Consider the following 19,952-nt stretch of genomic DNA (forward strand, 5'->3'; position numbering starts at 1 on the left):
GAACGAAAACCCAGGAAGCAGAAAGCAAATTCTGAAAACGAACTTTATTGAAGATTTATGAAAATTCTGTGGTAAGAAAATATACGACAATTCAAAGAGCATTTAGAGAATATAAATATATTAACAACTCAAATAATATAGCATGATTGACGTAACTCACTAAACGCAAGAAAAGCTATACAGACAATATTTACGTTTATTTACCTGACGAGGAAGCTAATAGAGACAGTTAAAAGGTCATTCCTCTACACCTGAATTCAAGATAATAAATAACTATATATATATATATATATATATATATATATATATATATATATATATATATATAGCAACAATCTTGAGCAAAGGAAAAGAAAAGTACGCAGAGGGGAAAAAGACTCAAAAATATCTCAGTAAAGAAGCAGACAATTCTTCTATTGAACTGAGAGAGTTTATTTCCTAAAAAAACTTATTTCCATTTCAATAACAACAGTAAGACAAACAGAGAAGGAGGCAAATTTCCTAGAGAGCTCAGGTTGAGTGATCATAGTATTGCTGGGTTGAAACGATTAGTTGTTAAGTTAATTAGTATATAATAGTGTGTCCTTATTAATTGTGACAATAATCTTTCAGGTGCCGTTCACCAGCTAAACCAACAGTGAGGTGGCAGTCCGTGCCTTGGTGAAGCATCATCTCTGAGGCAGTCTCTCTAAATCCCATTCCCCTTTCAGGGTACTCAATACGGAGATTAGTTTTGTTGTAAGTAGTCTGGGTTGGGATAGAGGACCAATCTTCTGCTCCTGAGGAAATCTACTCCAGGTATCTGACAGTAGGAGATAATGATGTGACGTTCCTCGATAGTGGCCAGATCTACCAGGGGTCTGTAAACAGATGGGCCCCTCCCTCACCACATGGCTCTGTACCTATGGGGAAGGAAAGAACACATTTTGAGTGTCAAAATACACTTACCTCACATGATGTCACTGTACTTTTCTAAATGCGACATATAGGTAATGCACACAAACAGAAAGAATGAGGTACATCGTCAGGCTAATGTGTGCTGAGGTTTCCCTGTCATAATGGCATCACATTGTATACACACTTCCAACCATGACTACATGTGTGGATCAAAGAATCATGTCAGTAATCGACGAAGAGGATAGACAATGGGGCCATGGATGAGGCCCCAGGCAAGGCTATGGAGACGTGGTGAAAGCCAAATGGTAGTCTCCTGCCATCTAGGTATGGTAGTGTGGAAGTGACTTCATTACGCTGGCGTTAGTCGTCATGGCGGTAGGCGGTGTTCACCACCATGCACCTGATCATTGGATTACATGGTTGTCAATGGGGAACCTGGGCCAATCATGATCGCCGCTGCCAGTGACGGTGCATAGCGCCACGGTATCTACCACCATTTTGACAGACCCTTGACACTTGGCTCCTGCATTACGTGAAGGATAGTACTCCACTGCGTGTGCTGCTGTGTCCCTGAGATGGTGCGTGTCCCAGGGAACATACAAAGTTGTATGGGCGACCAGAGGAGCAGGTGAGTTGCCAACTGTCATCCTTAGATGTATGTGATTGTGGCGGATGCCTGTATGCATGTGTGTTCGATGTGTGACTGCTCAGCCGTAGGTTGTCTGGCACTTTCTGCTTGTAATTTGTTCATATGCATTTCTACATGGGCCATGTCAGTATGAAAGGGCATGGCATTTGTGTACGGGGCACCCACACTGATGTCTGTTTCTTTGCTCTGTGTGTCCCATGCAGGTCAGCACCCATCAAAAGAAAGGCCTATGGCAAGCCATTGCCAAGGAACTGCAGACCCTGGGAGTCTTCAACCAACAGAGCACCCACTGCAGGAAGTGGTGGGAGGACCTGAGGCGCTGGGCCAGGAAGACCGGAGAGGCCCAGCTGGGGAAGGCCTCCCAATGAGGAAGGGGTGCCTGTCGGACCCTGACCCCCTAATGGCCTGCATTCTGGCAATGGCCTATCCGGATTTGGATGGGCGCATAAAGGCAGCACAGCAGATACAAGCGGGTGAGTACCAACACTGTTATGATACCACTTTGATGGGTGTATTTGGGTGCAGTGGGATGCATGCATTGTAGTGCCAGGCACTTAGAGAGGTGTGTCCCTGCAGTCCATCCCCCCTCCACGTACTCGGGATAGTGTAGTAGCTAGTTTTGGCACAGTCTGTAGACCTATGAGGGGTCCCCTTTCTGTCATCTGGTATTCATTGTAGCCTTATGAACTTGTAATTGTATTGGCTTGGCATGGTCTCTCATGGGTGTACTTCACACAGTGTATCAGAGTTGTGTTTAATGAAGGTTATATGGTATATGCTGGGGTCATGCTTACTAGTCTGGGGCACATTCATAACGTATGTTGTGTCTGCTGAGGTTTTCGTGCCTGACGTGGGTGGGAGTGTCTGTGACCCAAAATGTACATATTTGCAGGATTATACATACTTCTTTCTGGTTTTGTTTCCCCACCCCTGTGCTCTTGTGTCCCTGTGTACATTAGCATCATCTGGTGAGGGAGCTGAGGCACTGGTGAGTGGGGATGCAGCAGCCCGCTGTTCCAAGGAGGCAGAGTCTACCGATGCCAAGGGGACCAGTGGGTTGGAGGGTGAGGGGAGTACCACTGGAGAGGCAACTACCACTGGAGGTAGTGACTCTGATACCTCCTCCAATGGCATCTCCCAGGTGGTGGTGGACCTTACTGGGCCCACCCATTCTTTGTCATCTTCTGCCACCCCCATTCCATCACTGCCCTCCCAGTTGCTCACCACTGAGTTGCCCGTGCCCGCTCACCCAGGAGGGTGGGCGTCTCCTTCGCCCCATGCACCTCATCCCCTGCCCCAGTCAGCCCTGCTGCCCTCACAGGGGAGGCTATTGACCTCCTGAGAACTATCTCTGTAGGGCAGACAACCATTGTGAATGCCATCAAGGGGCTAGCATCCCAGATGCAGCAAGACAATGCCTACTTGGAAGGCATTCACGGTGCCATGTCTGGCCTACAGAGATCTTTTCAGGCTCTGGCCTCCTCTTTGACGGCAGCCAGTGTCCCTAGTTTTTCCATCCCCCCTCCCACCACCTCTACCCCTCCCAGCACCTCACTCCCTTTTCCATCCCAAGCACACATACAGACTGCTATGGACACAGATCAACATACAAGAAGCACACAGACAAACACAAGTACCACACTTCCCACCACAGGCAGGCACACACCCAACATACCAAAGCACACACAACAACATCAACCTCCCCCGCCACCCTGTCTGTCAACTCACCATGCACACCCACATGCACTACACCCTCAGTCACTCCTGGTGCCCCCATTTATGCAGTCACCACAACATCTAACATCCAAACATGCACCCCAGACACCACACCTGCACTCAACACGACTACATTCACAGACTTTTGCAGGACACTCACCTGACCTTCAGACACGTAGACAACATCCATCTACACTGTCAACCTGTCTTCTCCCACTGTGTCCACCCCCCTCCTCCCAAAACACTCAAATGTTCACACAACAAATCCACACCACAAACATAAGCATACTAAACAGGCATCTCCATCCACGTCCGGCGCACCTACACCTGGTACGAGCACTCCCTCAACCTCCACTCCCAGACCTGGCTCCAGATTCCCTCCAGCTGCACCTAATAAGCTTTTCCTATCCTGTGTTGACCTGTTTGAACACACTGGCCCACTTCGTCTTGTCCCTAAACGTTCCCATGCCCTTGCCCAGTCCACTCCTTCATCCACTAAGTCCGCCCTTCCCATTCCCATGCCCCTTCCCCAGGGAGAAGAAGCCCCGTGTTGCCCCAGGTCTCTCTGCCACCCTCAGTCCAAGCCCACACCCCCTCCTTCCAAGGGCAAAAGCAAACCCCCTCCACCTCCCAAACCTAAGCCCAAGACCCCCCTCTTCCAGACCTGAGTCCCCACCCTCTACCCCTGTTCCCTGAGGTGCCGGGCTGCCCAATTGATGCCCCTTTCCAGTGCAGTTCCCTTTGCACACGTGGGGGGTCAAGTGTGGGCTATATTTGCCCTTCAGGGACTTTACAATGGACTGGCCAATGGCCTTATTCGGACATTACTTTTGTTATTTGTAATAAAAATCGAGTGCCCAGCAGTGCTGTTGGCACAATATAGTGACGTTGTTGAGCATTTCGCTGTGGGTGTGTAGTGTGCACAGGTGTGTACATTGGTGCAGGTATTTGTTGGCTTGTGTCTGGTAAGTACATTTTGTTATGGTATATATGGCTTGGGATGGTGGGAGAGGTTGGGAGTGCGTTGCGGGGTGGGTGGGGTGGGTCTGTAAGTGTGCCATTTCTTCCCATGTGTACTAGGCTATGGTACTTACCATCGTTGTCTTCGTCCTCGGTCACTGTCCTGGAGGAATATTCAAGGAGAAGCATTGGCATTTTTTCTAACTCTCGCTCCATGTCTGCGTTGGCATGTTCTGTGTGACTCCGGTGAGTGTTTCCTTTTATATTGTTCATTTCAGCCACGCTTTGCCTGGCGGGGGTTCCTGCCCCAGAACAGATGGCGGTGTGGTGTTTCATTATTTGGTAGGCAGGTAGGGCCTTTCCACCAGCCTGAGTGCGGTATTCTCTGTCGTCGTCGGGACTACAAAAATGGCAGTGTGTGGATGGACCGCTACTTGTTTCTCATTGGCTTCAATATTTGGCAGTCCGGACCGCCAGCCTGTTGGTGGTAGTTACCACCACCACCGGCGGTGCGGTGTTAATGGGCTGGTTCATAATGACCACCATAGTCTTTCAGCTTGACAAGAGTGACCCTTTGTATTCAAATATTGGATCTGAGGGACCTGTTCTCTAAATCCTCTAGATGATATTGGAGATCTGCCTTCTGATCTTGGAGTTTGCTCAGCTGGCTCCAGTATGCCTCCAGTTCTTCCTCTCTGGCGTTGCCGCCCTGTGCCAAAGCATCTACCCTTTGGCTCATGTCCCCCAAATCGCAACAAACCTCCTTAATATCTTGGATTACTTCCTGCTTTAGGGTCGCTATGTTGACACGCAGTGTGAGGAAAAGGGTTTCCATAAACCTGTGTGTAACTGGGGCATCTTTGTCCGTGTGGCTCTCTTGTGGGCTGGCAGAGAGGGATCGTGGAGGGGTCACAGGTTCTCAAGTAGAATCTGTACGTCTAGAAGCAGATTTAGAGGGCATGCCCTTAATGGTGTTTTCTCTCCTTGCCTGGTGGGTTGCCATGGCTGCATGCAAACCATGCATAGTGCTTGGGCTTTTGATGAGAGGTTGCACCAGAACATTCACTCAGGACTGGGAGTACCCCCTCCCTATCTCCCCAGGGTCAGAGGAAAGGGCCTCCTCCAATTTGCTACCCACAGGCCCTGCGTTGCTTCAGCGGGTCAGTGAAGTCATTGTCCAAAAGCTGACCTTCCACTCCTTACTTTGACCCAGCGAAGAATGAGGTGCACGAAAAAACAAAGGGGAGGTGCAACTCCAGTACCCTGTAGTTAGTGCCAGAGCCGCCCCACCTGTATCACCAAAGCATAGCGGTTCTGCTAAGGAGTAGCCCTCTGCGGGGGAGATATCAAGTTTGTCATGAATGATCACCCTCAGGACAACCACCCTGCCAGGCAATAGAAGTGAGGCCCCTTCTCTCGGTCTGTGTTGCCTCAAGTACTTCCCTGCGGATAGGGCCTTCAGTGGGATCTGGCTCAGCCTCAGTCGAAGGCAGGGGGATGCGAAAGTCTCAGGCGCTGTTGCTCACTCACTGGCAGTCACCAGGTTATGTCTGTCTTTTCTAACTTCAGCCCCAACCCCCAAGAACTGAGGGGGTATCACAGATTGCCCACAGTAAGCTGCACCCTCACCAGTCTCTATGCTGGGTCGCCGGCAGGGATCACCATCCTGGTTTGTGTTGCCCCCGGGCACCGCCTAACAGAGCACAGTGCCCTGGGGGAGATCTGTCCCACTCCTGTGCATCGATCTCAGAGTAGGCATGGGAAGAGTCTGCCCGTGGTGTTTGTGGCACCGGGTTCGGCACTTTCGGCCAGCCACCAGGCTTCTTGGAGATTGTGTGGCCTTGCCTCCTGGTGCAGTCCTATGTATGGGGCCAAATGCACACTCCAACCCAGATCCGCTTTGAAGTGCTGCATGCCTCTTCCAGTCTGCTGCAGGCACAACTGCGCGATCCGGTGGTCAGCTGCTTCTCGGTCCCCCTTGCCATAGCAACAGCGGGTGCTGGCATAGTTACTGGCAGGCCCCGGCGACTTTCTAGTTGGAGTCGTCGAGTGGCCGCTTGCAGTGCCAGAGTGGGGGGTTCCTTCCCAAATGTAGCATGGCCCCAGTAGCAGGTTGTGGTTGTCAGCTGTTCCCTCCATTCCTCGGGCTGCAAGTTATAGCATCCAGGGCCCACAAGCTGCTTGTGGGCTAATAAGTGCAACAAAGCTCTGAGAATACGCTTGTACAGGGTTGCCATCTTGGACATTCCCCCAGGTAGATTACTTTAACGAGCTGTACAACCTGATTCTGAGCGCACACATCCTCAATACCTATTTTACAGAGCTGCACCAACTCCTGGTAGCTAGCAAGCTGACTGGCCCCAGAAATCTTGCTGAGGAAGTGGACCTCTGGGCCAGCATCAGGGTGTCCAAGAGGGCATCTAGGGGAGACTCCCAAGAGTGGTCAGAGTTCCCACCAGAAGAAAGAGTGGGGAGATGAAAAGGAGTCATCTCGAGGCCCTCAAAATAGTTCTCAAAGGAGAATCCCAGTCCCAAGCTGGCCACCAGAAGAAAGGCTTCTCTGACACGAGTCACAAAAAATCTAACCCCAAGTGCTATGAGTATTATGAATATGGCACTGCAAGGGTGATACCAAGAGCCCTAAGAAGGGCCCAGACTCCCACTCGAGGTAAACCCCCAGGGTTGGTGACTGTGGTGCTTGGGGAGGAGGTGGCCCCAGTTAGTAGAGGGAAGTCAGCGAGCTTACCCTAGTGTCCTTGGTGATGAGGAGATGGTGCCAAAGGACCACATGCCTTCTAATCCTCAAACGTATGTGCAGTGGGTCACCATCAATGGGCAGAGGGTGGTGGTTCTCAGGGACACAGGAGTCAGTAAGACTATGGTAAGGTGTCATCTGGTGTCCTAAGAGCAAGTGATTCCCAAGACATCCCACCAGGCTGTAGTAGCAGATAACTAGGAGTGCCACTATCCTGTGGCTCTAGTTCCCTTTGAGTGGGGGTTCAGTCTCTGGTCTTCTGAAAGTCATTTGAAGCCCTACTATGCCTGTGGGCCAATTGCTAGGGAATGACCTAGAGCACACTGCCTGGAAGTAAGTAGAGCTCAGGTCACACCTCGGGATGTTGGGGTTGCCTGAGTGGGATTGTGTGACCACCCGGTCCATGGTTGCCCTGAAAGGGAGTCAAGGAGGTCTGGAGCCTGAAAAAATGACCCAGACAGCTGCTAATAGAAGGAAGGGCCAGGGGCATGGTAAAACTGCCCCTAAGTATTTCTGTTAGGGAACCTTTCAGCCTGGTTAAGAAGGGTTGGGAGCAAGCTCCCAAGAAGCCTCCCAGGGTGTAGTTTCCTACATGCCAGCCCTGCGAAACCAGATGTCCATGTTCTGAAAGAAGGCTTCTGAGAACATGGAGGTCAACCAGGAGAGGATGAAATAGTGGTGTGACCAGATGGCTATCTCTGTCTGGGCAGAAAGTGGGGGTGATGAAGCTATTGGAGCCAAGGCCTTTCAAGACCATTCGACTAGGCCTTATGAGCTAGTTGACAAGAAGGGGGATAGCAGCTACTTGGTGAACTCTAAGACTGCCCAACACCCCTTAAGGGTCCTCCATATCAACCTGTCTCAAACCCCACTTTGAGAGACCTGAGATCACCATGCTGTTGGTGACAGATGATATGGAGAAGGAAGAGGGTGAACCTCCCCCTGACCTCCTGTCTTCAAAAGAAAAAAATGGGTCAGTGGCGGGTGTGAAACTCTCCCTTACCCTGACCCCAGTACAACGGAAGGACTATAGCCAATTGTTGGGGCACTTTGCCTCTCTGTTTTCCCTCACTCCTGGGATTACACATCTGTGTACCCATGACATTGATACAGGAGACTCTCTGTTTTCCCTCACTCCTGGGATTACACATCTGTGTACCCATGACATTGATACAGGAGACAGCCTCCATCAAAAACAAGATGTACAGACTCTCTAACAAAGTGAGGGCCCGCATCAAAGAAGAAGTCTCTAAGATGTTGAAGTTGGGTGTGATTGAGTCCTTCAGCGGCCTCTAATCCAGCCCGGTAGAGCTGATGCCGAAAGATGCCCCACTGAGTACCACCTCAGAACTCCATCTCTGTGTGCACTACAGGGGGCTCAACTCAGTCACTAAGACTGATGCTCACCCCACACCAAGAGCTGATGAGCTCATTTATAGGGTAGGGGCTGCCAAGTCCCTGAGATTTCATCTAACCTAAGGCTACTGGCAGATTGCCCTAACTGAAGGGGCTAGAGAGAGGCCAGCATTCTCCACTCCAGAGGACCACTTTCAATTTAAAGTAATGCTCTTTTGGATTAAAAAAAGCCCCTGACAACTTCCAGAGGCTAGTGAATCTGGTATTGTCTGATATGGAAGCCTTCAGTGCTGCCTTCTCCCATGACATTGCTACCTTCATTAGCAGCTAGAAGAACCACCTCTTTCACCTCCAAGACGTGCTTCAGCCTCTGCAGAATGCAGGCCTAACAAGGCCAGTAAGTGCCAGACAGGGCAGGGATCTGTGGTGAACGTGGGATACATGGTGGCCAGGTGTAGCCTCTCCAGGCCAAAATAGAACGCATTCTGGTCTGGGAGCCCCCAAAAACTCAAACTGAGGTGAGGGCCTTCCTATGCCTTAAGAGGTTTGGCAAGGGGTATGGCACCTTTGTTGCCCCTTGACTGAGCTTACTTCCCAGAAGCAGCCAAGGAAGGTGATCTGAACAGAGGCTTGCCAGCAAGCCTTTCACTCCCTAAAACAGGCCATGTGCACAGTCCCTGTGCTCAAGGTTCCTGACTTTTCCAAAGCATTCATACTACAAACAGATGCCTCAGATCATGGCATAGGGGAACTACTTTCACAGGTTAATGAGGAGGGCCTAAACCAGTCTTTAGGTTTTATCTCTAGGAGGTTACTTCCCAGGGAACAGAGGTGGAGTGTCATTGGGAGAGCAGCCTTTGCTGTGGTCTGGGCACTGTAGAAGCTGAGACCATACTTGTTTGGGACTCATTTCAGGATTCAGACAGACCACAGGCCCCTCAGATGGTTAATACAAATAAGAGGTGAGACTCCAAAATTGTTGAGGTTGTCCATCTCCCTACAGTGAATGGACTTTATAGTGGAACATAGACCTGGGTTAGACAATGCCAGTGCTGATGGGCTATCCAGATTTCTCTGCCTTAGTGATGAGAACTCCCAGGAGGTTGGGTAGTTCTCCTCGCTTTCAGCTGGAGGGCCTGTTAGACCTGTCAGCCTTATGGTAGTCTTCCCCCAAAAATGTACCTACTTGCCTCCATTTTCCTGAAATTGCTTTTGTTTCTGTTGGCCTTAGGACTCTGTGGACTTTACCACTGCGGACCAGTCCTAAAGTGCTTGTGCTTTCTCCCCTAAACATCATTTGATTGGCATATACCTGATTGGAATATTTAATTTACTAGTAAATCCCTTGTATAGTGGTATACCATATACCCAGGGCCTGTACATTAAAAGCTACCAGTGGATCTGCAGCACTTATTATGCCATCCACTTAAGTAGTACCTTAATACATGTCCCAGGCCTGCTGTTACAGCCTGAATGCAGTGTTGCACTACCATGTTGACTTGGCATTTACAATCCTTTGCCATGCCTTAAATACCCTTTTTATTACATGTGTCACCCCTAAGGTAGGCCCTAGGTAGGCCAGAGGACAGGGTGCTGTGTAATTAAAAGGTAGGACATGTACTTTTAGGGGCATATTTATACTCCGTTTGCGCCGAATTAGCGTCGTTTTTTTCGACGCAAATTCGGCGCAAAACTAACGCCATATTTATACTTTGGCGCTAGACGCGTCTAGCGCCAAAGTATGAGTAAAGAGTGTCATTTTTTAGCGTGAACGCCTTCTTGCGTTAATGAGATGCAAGGTAGGCGTTCCCGTCCAAAAAAATGACTGCGCCGCAAATGCGTCGTATTTATACTCCCGGGCAAAAATCACGCCCGGGAGTTGGCGGGGCAGAAAACCCCGCATTTGCGCCACTTTTTAACGCCTGGGTCAGGGCAGGCGTTAAGGGACCTGTGGGCTCAAAATGAGCCCACAGCTGCCCTCCCATGCCCCCAGGGACCCCCCCTGCCACCCTTGCCCACCCCAGGAGGACACCCAAGGATGGAGGGACCCACCCCAGGGACATTAAGGTAAGTTCAGGTAAGTATAATTTTTTATTTTTTTATTATTTTTTTGGGCATAGGGGGGCCTGATTTGTGCCCCCCTACATGCCACAATGCCCAATGACCATGCCCAGGGGACAGAAGTCCCCTGGGCATGGCCATTGGGCAAGGGGGCATGACTCCTGTCTTTACTAAGACAGGAGTCATGTAAATGGCGTCTGGGCGTCGTTTAAAATGGCGCAAATCGGGTTAAGACGATTTTTTAGCGTCAACCTGACTTGTGCCATTTTTAAGACGCCCTAACGCCATTTTTCCCTACGCCGGCGCTGCCTGGTGTACGTGTTTTTTTTCCACGCACACCAGGCAGCGCCGGTCTGCTTGCGCCGGCTAACGCCATTCAATAAATACGGCGCCCGCATGGTGCTTCAGAATGGCGTTAGCCGGCGCAAAAATTTTTGACGCTAAACTGCGTTAGCGCAGTTTAGCGTCAAAAAGTATAAATACGGGCCTTAATCTTTACATGTCCTGGTAGTGATAAACACCCAAATTTGTTTTTACTGTGAGGCCTACCCCTCTCATAGGATAACATTGGGGATTCCTTATTACATTTAATAAGCTGCAATTCCTAAATGAGATGAAGTAGATACATTGTGCTTGGGATCTATGAACCGGTAATGATAAACCTTTTTAATTGTAAAGTTAAATTTAACATTACAAGTTTGAAAATGCCTCTTTTAGAAAGTTGGCATTTCTTGTCCTTAGCTCTCTGTGCCTGCAGCCCGCCTTAGGTCACATGACTGGGTGTAACTGAGAGGACTTTGTGAATTTCCTCCAGACAGTCACATAATAGTGGGGTTAGCAGAGCCTGAATGGCCTTTCACCTGGCAGGATGGAAGGGGTGCAGAGTTTAACACAGCCCACTTACACCAGTGTGCCTTGCCACCATACAATAGGCTTAATTACCCTGTATTGTCAGTGCAGCCAGCTAGGAGCCAGGGCAGGGGAGGCACAAAACTCCTAGAACTTCAAGGAACCTTTCTCCAAACTTCTACCACTTCTATGAGCAGGGCATCGGGGTATACAAATGAGCCTCTCAGACCCACTCCTCTGTTTATTACTGGACCTGTGGAAGAACTCCCAGAGGACTGCCTGCTCAGTGACCTGCAGTGCACCTTACCAGTCTGCTGCTGTACCTGAAGGACAGCTTTGCTGCCTTGAGCCTGACTTGAACCCTCAGAGGCCAGCCCTGCATCTTCAATTGCACCCAAGACTTCCACAATGGCTAGTTTGCTGGCCTTCTGTTCAGAGCCATAGGGACATAACAGGTTCCCATCATCTTGAACCTGCACCTGGACCCAGCCTGAATAAGTCCTGAACCCCCAAGAGGTCTCCATCCATCCACTCCTTGATCCCTGGTTGTGGTGCTGAAGGTGCCCATATGGCTAAAACTGAGGACTTAGACAAAATATGGCCCGAAAGTGCTTTGAAAACCAGGGGGAGATCAGGACCAACCTGTTTGCCTATCTGCCTGAGGTGCATCGCCGGTCAGATTGATTTTGCGCTTCTCCTGCTACGTTTTTCTCCACAGCAGCTGTCCTTCCCTAAAGTGGTTTCCGACCTCATGGAATTGTCTTCAGCGACAGCCTTCTGCTTCATCCTGCTGGGGCTTTCAACTTCCATCTCGACAACTGATTCCAAATTTAAGAATCTTTATTGCGGCTTCACTCCACGGCTATCCAGCAATGATGCTCCCTCCTATGACACTCCTGCAGCCTTGCCCCAAACGTCTGCCTTCCCAGAGACTCTCTCTTCAAACATTTTCTAATTCCAAAGGTAAGCACTGACCTGGCCCAATCCACTTAGTGTATTCTTACCGCACTTCATCACAGTCATCCCTAACTTTTAACTGCCTTGGTCTAGCAGGACCAGATGTCCGCAGTTGCTGCTTTTAAGCAGTATTTTGAACTTTAAAATTAAAAAATTCATAACTCAGGTTCTACTGATTGGATTTTTGTCATTTTGGTGTCAAATAATTGATTAAAATGTACTCTATGTTTCTAAATTGATTTGGGATTTTTTTGTGTTCTGTTTTCCCCTTATTACTGTTTGTAAGTTGCATATGTACTGCACAAATTGCCTCTAAGTTAAGCCTGACTGCTTTTGTGTCACTCTATCCGAGGTTAAGCACAGGTTAATTTAGTATATTTGTGGTTTACCCTGCAAGGGACTGTGTCTATTGCTTGATCAGGGCTCACAACCCAGTCAACCAACAACCCAATTTCTCACAGGCATCATTATCTATCTTCTTTGTTCTGTATAGATTACAAAGCAATAAATTTGGTCACAGTTAAATACAGATATACATTTCCTTTAATACGAGTATTATTGAATCATTTTTTTTTTCCATTCATTACTTTATTTGGTACAAAAATACCATAAAAGACATCAAATAAATAAAACATACAAATTTCTCAATCATAAAATTACTAAGAAACGTTATTAATACATTTTCCGAATATCATGAGCAGCATATATAAAATTTAACACAGCCTGAATTATATCCATATTTCCCAGATTATGTAAGTGTGAGTAGGCAAGCTGGCTAGTTCTAATACTGTTAGACAAAAATAATGGACGTAAAAACCTTTTTCTCGGAACAGCATATAAAGTGCAAAAAAGCATAAAGTGTAATGTACTCTGAGATGTCTTTCCATCACAGCGACAGGGAGGAAGGTTCTTGAACCAGGTTCCACATACTGGAAATGCTACCAGGTAATGTAAGATATTTAGACGTAGCCTCGTGAGTAAAAATCTTTGTCGCTCGTGATTGATAATAGTCAGATACAGCTTTGGTTGAAGTTGTAGTGTCTCATGCCTCGTCCATGATGTGATTACACCAGAGGCTGACTCCATAGCCTGGTTTTTCTGCCAGAATATGTCTTTAACCTTCTTAATGTCCTGTCTTGTTAAAGTATCTGGTTTAAGAAAAATTTCTCCTAATCCTAATGATAGGAGAGAGAGATAAACATATCTATGCCAGGGTATATCCAGAGATCGTGACAAGAGGAGACAATCCTGTATCACCTTTCTACATAAAAACGCTTCTGGCTTAGTCCAGATTTTTACCCACAATATTACAGGTTGAAGTTTTATATAGCTAAATATGTATCTCAAGCCTACTTCTTTATGACAGAACATTACTGGTGTAGATTGGGGGACTGCTAATAGCCTTCTTAAAAATTTATTTTCTATAGTCTGAAGTCCTGTACATTCTGCATGCCCCCAAACCCCGACTCCAAATGTCACAATAGAAAGACACTTAGAGGAGAAAACAGTCATCATTTCCTTAACAGGTTTATGTCGGAGTCTTTTCGCAAACCTAAAAACTGCTTCTATGGATTTTTGGAATTGTATTGAACGTATATTAACTAAAAATTTCCAATTAAAATCTACATCAATGGGGATCGCCAGATCCGTAAAATGTGGGACCTTGAGTATCTCATCTAAGACAATTTTTTTCGTTTTTGCTAATTTGGGTCCGGTCTTCATCACAAATGACTTAGTTCTGTTAATTTTAAGACCGAGGTTCCCCATAAAAGCATTAAAAGCATTTAATAAAATCTAGAGGCCATTTGCTGTCCTAGAAATGAGTACAGCATCGTCTGCATACAAAAGTACAGGGATTGGAGAATTATTGATGACTGGGGAATCCTTCCCTGATTCACAAAGACATTTCTCTAACCCATTTATATACAAAAGAAAAAGAAAAGGGGCAAGGACACAACCCTGTCTAACCCCCTTTAGTGAGGGAAATTTCTCTGTCAAACCTCCCTCCCGGGAATAACGGACCCGAACCTCTGTACAGGCGTGAAGTTTACTAAGTAAGATGACTATATTTTTATCCACGCCCATATCCAGCATTACCATCCACAGTTTCTCCCTGTTAACTGTATCAAAGGCACAGGACAGATCCATGAATGCTAGATGTATATAGCCCCTTTTGACTTTGGTATATTACTGGACTATGAGGGTCAAGTTAAGAGTTTGTTCTACTGTGCCCACACCTAGCCGAAAGCCAAATTGTATTTCTGAGAGGGAGTGAGATTCAGTCGCCCATTCTTCTAGTTTATTTAGGATCACTCGACCTAGAATTTTGACTGAACTATCCAATAAAGAGATTGAGCGAAAGCACAAAGGGTCTGCCCTATCTCCCTTCTTAAATATCGGGACGATGATCGCCTCTTTCCAAGAATCTACTAGAAGGCCTGCCACAGCCGATCTCAAGACATTGGTAAGCAGTGGTCCCCAGAAATCTGGAAGCGCTTTATATAAATTGGCAGGAATTCTGTCTGGGCCAGGGGCTTTCTCAGAAGGGCAGTCTTGAATGGCTTGTTTGACATCGTCCACGCTTATAATATTGCTAAAGGCCAGACTTAACTGATCATTTCCTGCAAGCTTTAGACAGTTTGACATTTCTGATTGAACATTTGTCTCTGTGGCGAAAGTGTTTTTGAAATAATCCACCCAAGTCTTGGCTGGAATGACAGTATCCATGGGCGTCTCATGCTTATCATTCAGCAATGACGAGTTAACCACACGCCAGAATGCTGTTGTGTCTTAAATTTTACTTGCCTCCATCAATTCCTCCCACGCAGACTCACTTAGTTCAACTTTCCTCTTGGCAAGTGCTTCCTTATAATTTTTCCTAGCAATTTTAATTGCTTGTCAGTCTTGGGGAGAAGCATTGATTATTTTCTTTAGCTTGCTTAAGGATGTGGTACATGCGTGGTTAAACCATCTTGAGCTGTAAACTTTGTTAGTGCGAGAGGGCTGTAATTTCTCCGCCATATACTTTGTCAAAGAGGAAAATGCACGGACAATTTCATGGGGGGCCCTATCTTCGTCCAGGGATGTCATAACATCTGACCATTTATTCAGCAATAGGTCTTTAAAGAAAGTATTGCTGTTTATCTTTCCCCATTTAATTATGATTCCTTTTTGGGATGAGAGCTTCCTAGAAGGGTGTCGCTTCCCTCTTCTTGAATCGCTCGTCAGGTCCAAGTTAATCACAATAGATAAGGGGTTATGGCCACTGATACAGGTCGGGGTCACCCTGAATTGTTCTGCAATAGACGATAATTCTCTAGAATAAATAATATAATCAATAGTAGTATGAGTATCCCCCCTTACAAATGTTGGTATTCCTCTAATAACTGGTATGGGGAGAAAAAGAGAATTTGCTGTTATCAGAGAGTTAAGAGCATTCCCATATGGGGAGTGTTTAAAATGTTGAATGGGGTTATCATTTGCGTCCAAAAGTCCACAGCAATCCAAGAACTCTGTCTCTCACAGGTGGGCATTAAAATCACCAGCCCAGACTATTATTAGGTCCTTTTTTACTAATAGTTGTTACCTTATGTATTAACATCTCCAAGCTGCTAACCACACTTATGTAAGAATTGTCAAAGGTATTATTATAATAGTTGATCAGTAGTATATCAAATGGCTCTACTAGTTTAAAAAATAAAGCCAGAAAAAAATGAGATGTGCCCACAACACGTGCTTCCATCCCTTCGGCTCTACAGATAGAAAAGTAACCAGGCCGCCCTTAGCTCTGCCTGCGGAGGCCTTAGTTGCAGGAACACTATGGCGGTCATTCCTACCTGGGCGGGCGGCGGTCGCCGCCCGCCTGGCGGGAACCGCCAGAAGACCGTACCGCGGTCAAAAGACCGCGGCGGTCATTCTGACGTTCCCGCTGGGCTGGCGGGCGACCGCCAAAAGGCCGCCCGCCCGCCCAGCGGGAAAGCACCAGCAACGAGGAACCCAGCTCCGAATGGAGCCGGCGGAGTTGCTGGTGTGCGACGGGTGCAGTTGCACCCGTCGCGATTTTCAGTGTCTGCCAAGCAGACACTGAAAATCAATGTGGGGCCCTGTTAGGGGGCCCCTGCAGTGCCCATGCCAGTGGCATGGGCACTGCAGGGGCCCCCAGGGGCCCCGCAACACCCGTTCCCGCCAGCCAGGTTCTGGCGGTGAAAACCGCCAGAACCAGGCTGGCGGGAAGGGGGTCGGAATCCCCATGGCGGCGCTGCTTGCAGCGCCGCCGTGGAGGATTCACAGGGGCAGCGGGAAGCCGGCGGGAAGCCGGCGGGAAACCGCCGGCTTCCCTTTTCTGACTGCGGCTTTACCGCCGCGGTCAGAATAGCCCCAGAAGCACCGCCAGCCTGTTGGCGGTGCTTCCTCCGTCCCCTACCCTGGCGGTCTCGGACCGCCAGGGTAGGAATGACCCCCTATATGTGGTGTAACCGTTAATATGCAGGGATTCTGTGAGCCAGGTCTCCTGGCAGCAGATAAAAAGATTTTCCGTCACTAATTTTATCCAGTCAGGGTTTCCAATTTTTGATTTTAAACCTGCAACGTTCCAGGAAATAATCCCTAGGGCTGTCGTAGCCTGTGTGTCATATATATTGGGGGCTCCCTTGGATTGCGAGAGGGACTGTGACAGTATATTTGTCTCCAAGGGGCCTTGCAATAAAGGCCCAATTACTGATGGTCAATCTAATGGTTCCAGTGAGGCCAGAGGCTCATACCTGTTAGACAATGTTAAGACAGTATCAGGGGAGTTAGAGGGACCAGGGTTACTGAAATTCTGATTCCCAGGGCGAGTTGAACCAGGATAGCATGGATTTAATGTCTGGAAAATAAACTTAGTCAAGTGTGTACTCTTATAGGCCCTACAGATGGTCTCATAGTCGAAAGATGGTGATACAAAGCATGGACAGTCCAGGGACTCCTAAAATTTATTAAAATACAATCCCCAGGTGATGCTTTAGGGGATGAGCCAACCCAGGGGACCCTTCTTACAGTTAAGATGTCCCTATAGAAATCTACCCGCCCTCCCGAATGCTTTCCTACCCAATGTGTCACTTTGTTTAACAGTGACACATGGGACTCGTGGTGAGTATTTTCTAGTATAGGGACATTTTCCAGGATTAAAATATAGGGAGCACATGCCAGTGGAATCCTTGGGCAGGCTATTTGAGTTTTTGTAATCTCATGACCCACTAAGCCTTCCCGTTTGGTTGTACCCCACTGAGACTGTAAGTTTATAGAATCCTGGAATACTTCTAAATTCAGAGGTTTTTGGGTTGGGTTCTGGGCAGGAGTCAATCTATAGCTTTGGTGCTGGTGAATGGGCGGAGCTGGTAAGCATTCAGGGACGGAATGATTAGTCTGAGGTTCTGCCCTTGATGGTATAGGGTTTATGTTTGTTATAAGCTCAACCTTCTGCTCAAGGATAGCCACTCTCTCCAAAACTGATGAACACAGCTTTTTTATATCTCTAAGTTGGTCTTCAATCTGAGAAAAACAAGTTATAAATGGATCCGGGTTTTTACAATCTTTTGGCTGTTTCCCTATAGTTTGTTTTTTTGGAGGGTTAGATAGACATTTCCTCTTTTTCTTCTCTGTTCCTGTTAGAGGCTTTCCAAACTCATAACTGTCTGCAGGAGGTCCAACTTGATCTGTGGGAATTGCTGCAGTATAGGGGGGAATTACTTGCCTACTTTTTTTTGGGGTGGACTCTCTGGAGTTGTGGGAGTGATTAAATTAATTTATGTTGTTACGCAAGGGTTTCCTGTCTTAGTCTTGCTTGATGAAGATATTACAGGCAAAGTCCTTCCGTCCCCCCGCCCTTTCCTACTTTCTCAAGAGACGACTCTAGAGTGACCTCTACTCTCCCTATCTCCGTCTCAATGGCACCCATTACTGAAGTTAGGTAGCTTGTTATCAACCTGGGTGGGGGGGCCTCCTGTATGGGATCCCTTCCCCCATTATCTCCTTTACGTTTTCCCATTAAGGCAGGCTAGTCCTTTATCCAAGAAAGAGGCGCTGTATATTTCTTTAATAGGTGTGTTGGTCTCAGTGCCCCAGGCTAGGGAGAAGTGAGGCCGAGTTATACTTAGGTCCTGTCCTCTGTCTTAGGGGAAATTGTCCAGCCACAACCTCCTGCCACGCCAAACCCCCTCAGATTGTAGCACAGTAGGCCTTGCTGTCGCCTTGCACGTATGTAGATCAGCAGGGTACAAGGGACGAACTAAATTAAAATAAGTTTTAAATACCCAAGACGCAGATGTGGAAAACTCCTCTCTGCCTTCCTTGAATCAGCAGCTCTCCATAAAAGAAAAAGGAAAAGAGGGCCTCCATCTTTACAAAGTTAGATCTCTGAGAGGCATACCCTCTTCTATGAGTCTGCAAGGATGGTGAATGGAAAACTGCATCCAGGGCCAATTTCTTTCTTCTCAAGTATCAAGGCATGTCCTTCGGACTCTGCAACGCCCCAGCGGCATTTTACTATTTCATTGATGACATCCTGTGGGGCTATGTGAACATTTTCTGCATCATTTATATTGATAACGTTCTCATATATTAAAGGTCCGTCCATGACCATGTCATTCATATTCAGATTCTTAAACTTTTTTTGCCAATAGTCCAATCCATGACTCGACTCCTCCACAAGAGGGCTACCTCTGAATGGACCAATGAAGCAGAACTAGCCTTCCAAAAACTGAAAAATCAATTCATTCAGGCCCAGTGCTGCGACACCTGCATGTAAATTTGCCTTTCGTGTTAGAAGTGACTTCTTTCTACTTCGCTCTGGGTAGGGTTTTGTCTCAAAGATTTCCACACGTGGAACAAATTAACCCAATAGCCTTTTATTCCGGGAAACTCATTACATGTGAGATAAACTATAGCATAACTGACAAGGAGCTGTTAGCTATCAAGGAGGCATTTGAACAGTGGCGCCACTATTTTAATGTGAGCTAGGCACACCATAGAAATATGTTCCAGTCATCAGAATCTTCAATTCTTAATGTCAGCTTGAGTTCTTACTCCATTGCAACTTCATTGGTCTCTTTGTTTCTGATGTTGACTTTGTAATCAAATACCACCCCTGTCATTCACAGGCATGGGTGCATCTAGAACAAGCAAAACTAACAAGCAAGTACTGTGCAGATAAAAGAGAGTTAAGGAACCTGTTCATCAAGTTGGTAATCTGGTTTGGTTATCCACAAAACATCTGGCACTAAAGGGAAACAGATGACTGGAGCCCAAATTCATTGTGCCGTACACAATCAAAAAAATACTTAATCCAGTAGTGGAATCCTCAGACTTCCCCAGTACACTTTGCAAACACCCAGTCTTTCATGTCTCTTTATTAAACCATGCCACTCACTCATGCTTCAGAATCTTCCTCTTCAGTGGAAATCAATGTGAAGCTGGAACATGAAGTTAAGAAGGTATTAGATTCCAACGTAATGAGAGAACAGGCACATTACTTAGAAGACTGGAATGACTATGGGGCAGGTGAATGCTCCTGGGAACCTTAGTCACCTACACACTTTCAGACTCTTGAATACATTCCACAGACAACTTCCCACTGAACCTAAGCCATCACTGGGATGATGACCCTTGGGGGCATGGGTGACTGTTATGGTCTTACACTTGTCACATCATATAGTGTCAAGAACAGTTCCTAAAGTCCAGCACACTTTCGGGTGGACTCAGTGGGTTCATAATTGA

General features: G+C 47.3%; 1 protein-coding gene across 1 annotated transcript in view; it reads right to left on the reverse strand.

The window, feature by feature from the left end:
* Nucleotides 1-753: 753 nt before the first annotated feature.
* The window catches only part of LOC138296101 (zinc finger protein 282-like), a 672,699-nt gene continuing 653,500 nt past the window's right edge, over nucleotides 754-19,952 (reverse strand). Inside the window, exon 7 of the mRNA XM_069234955.1 lies at nucleotides 754-902. Coding sequence (XP_069091056.1) covers nucleotides 850-902 — 53 coding nt within the window. The 3' untranslated portion in view covers nucleotides 754-849. The remainder of the gene's footprint in view (nucleotides 903-19,952) is intronic.

The sequence above is a fragment of the Pleurodeles waltl genome, chromosome 5, assembly GCF_031143425.1.
Source record: "Pleurodeles waltl isolate 20211129_DDA chromosome 5, aPleWal1.hap1.20221129, whole genome shotgun sequence".
Taxonomy (NCBI): Eukaryota; Metazoa; Chordata; class Amphibia; order Caudata; family Salamandridae; genus Pleurodeles; species Pleurodeles waltl.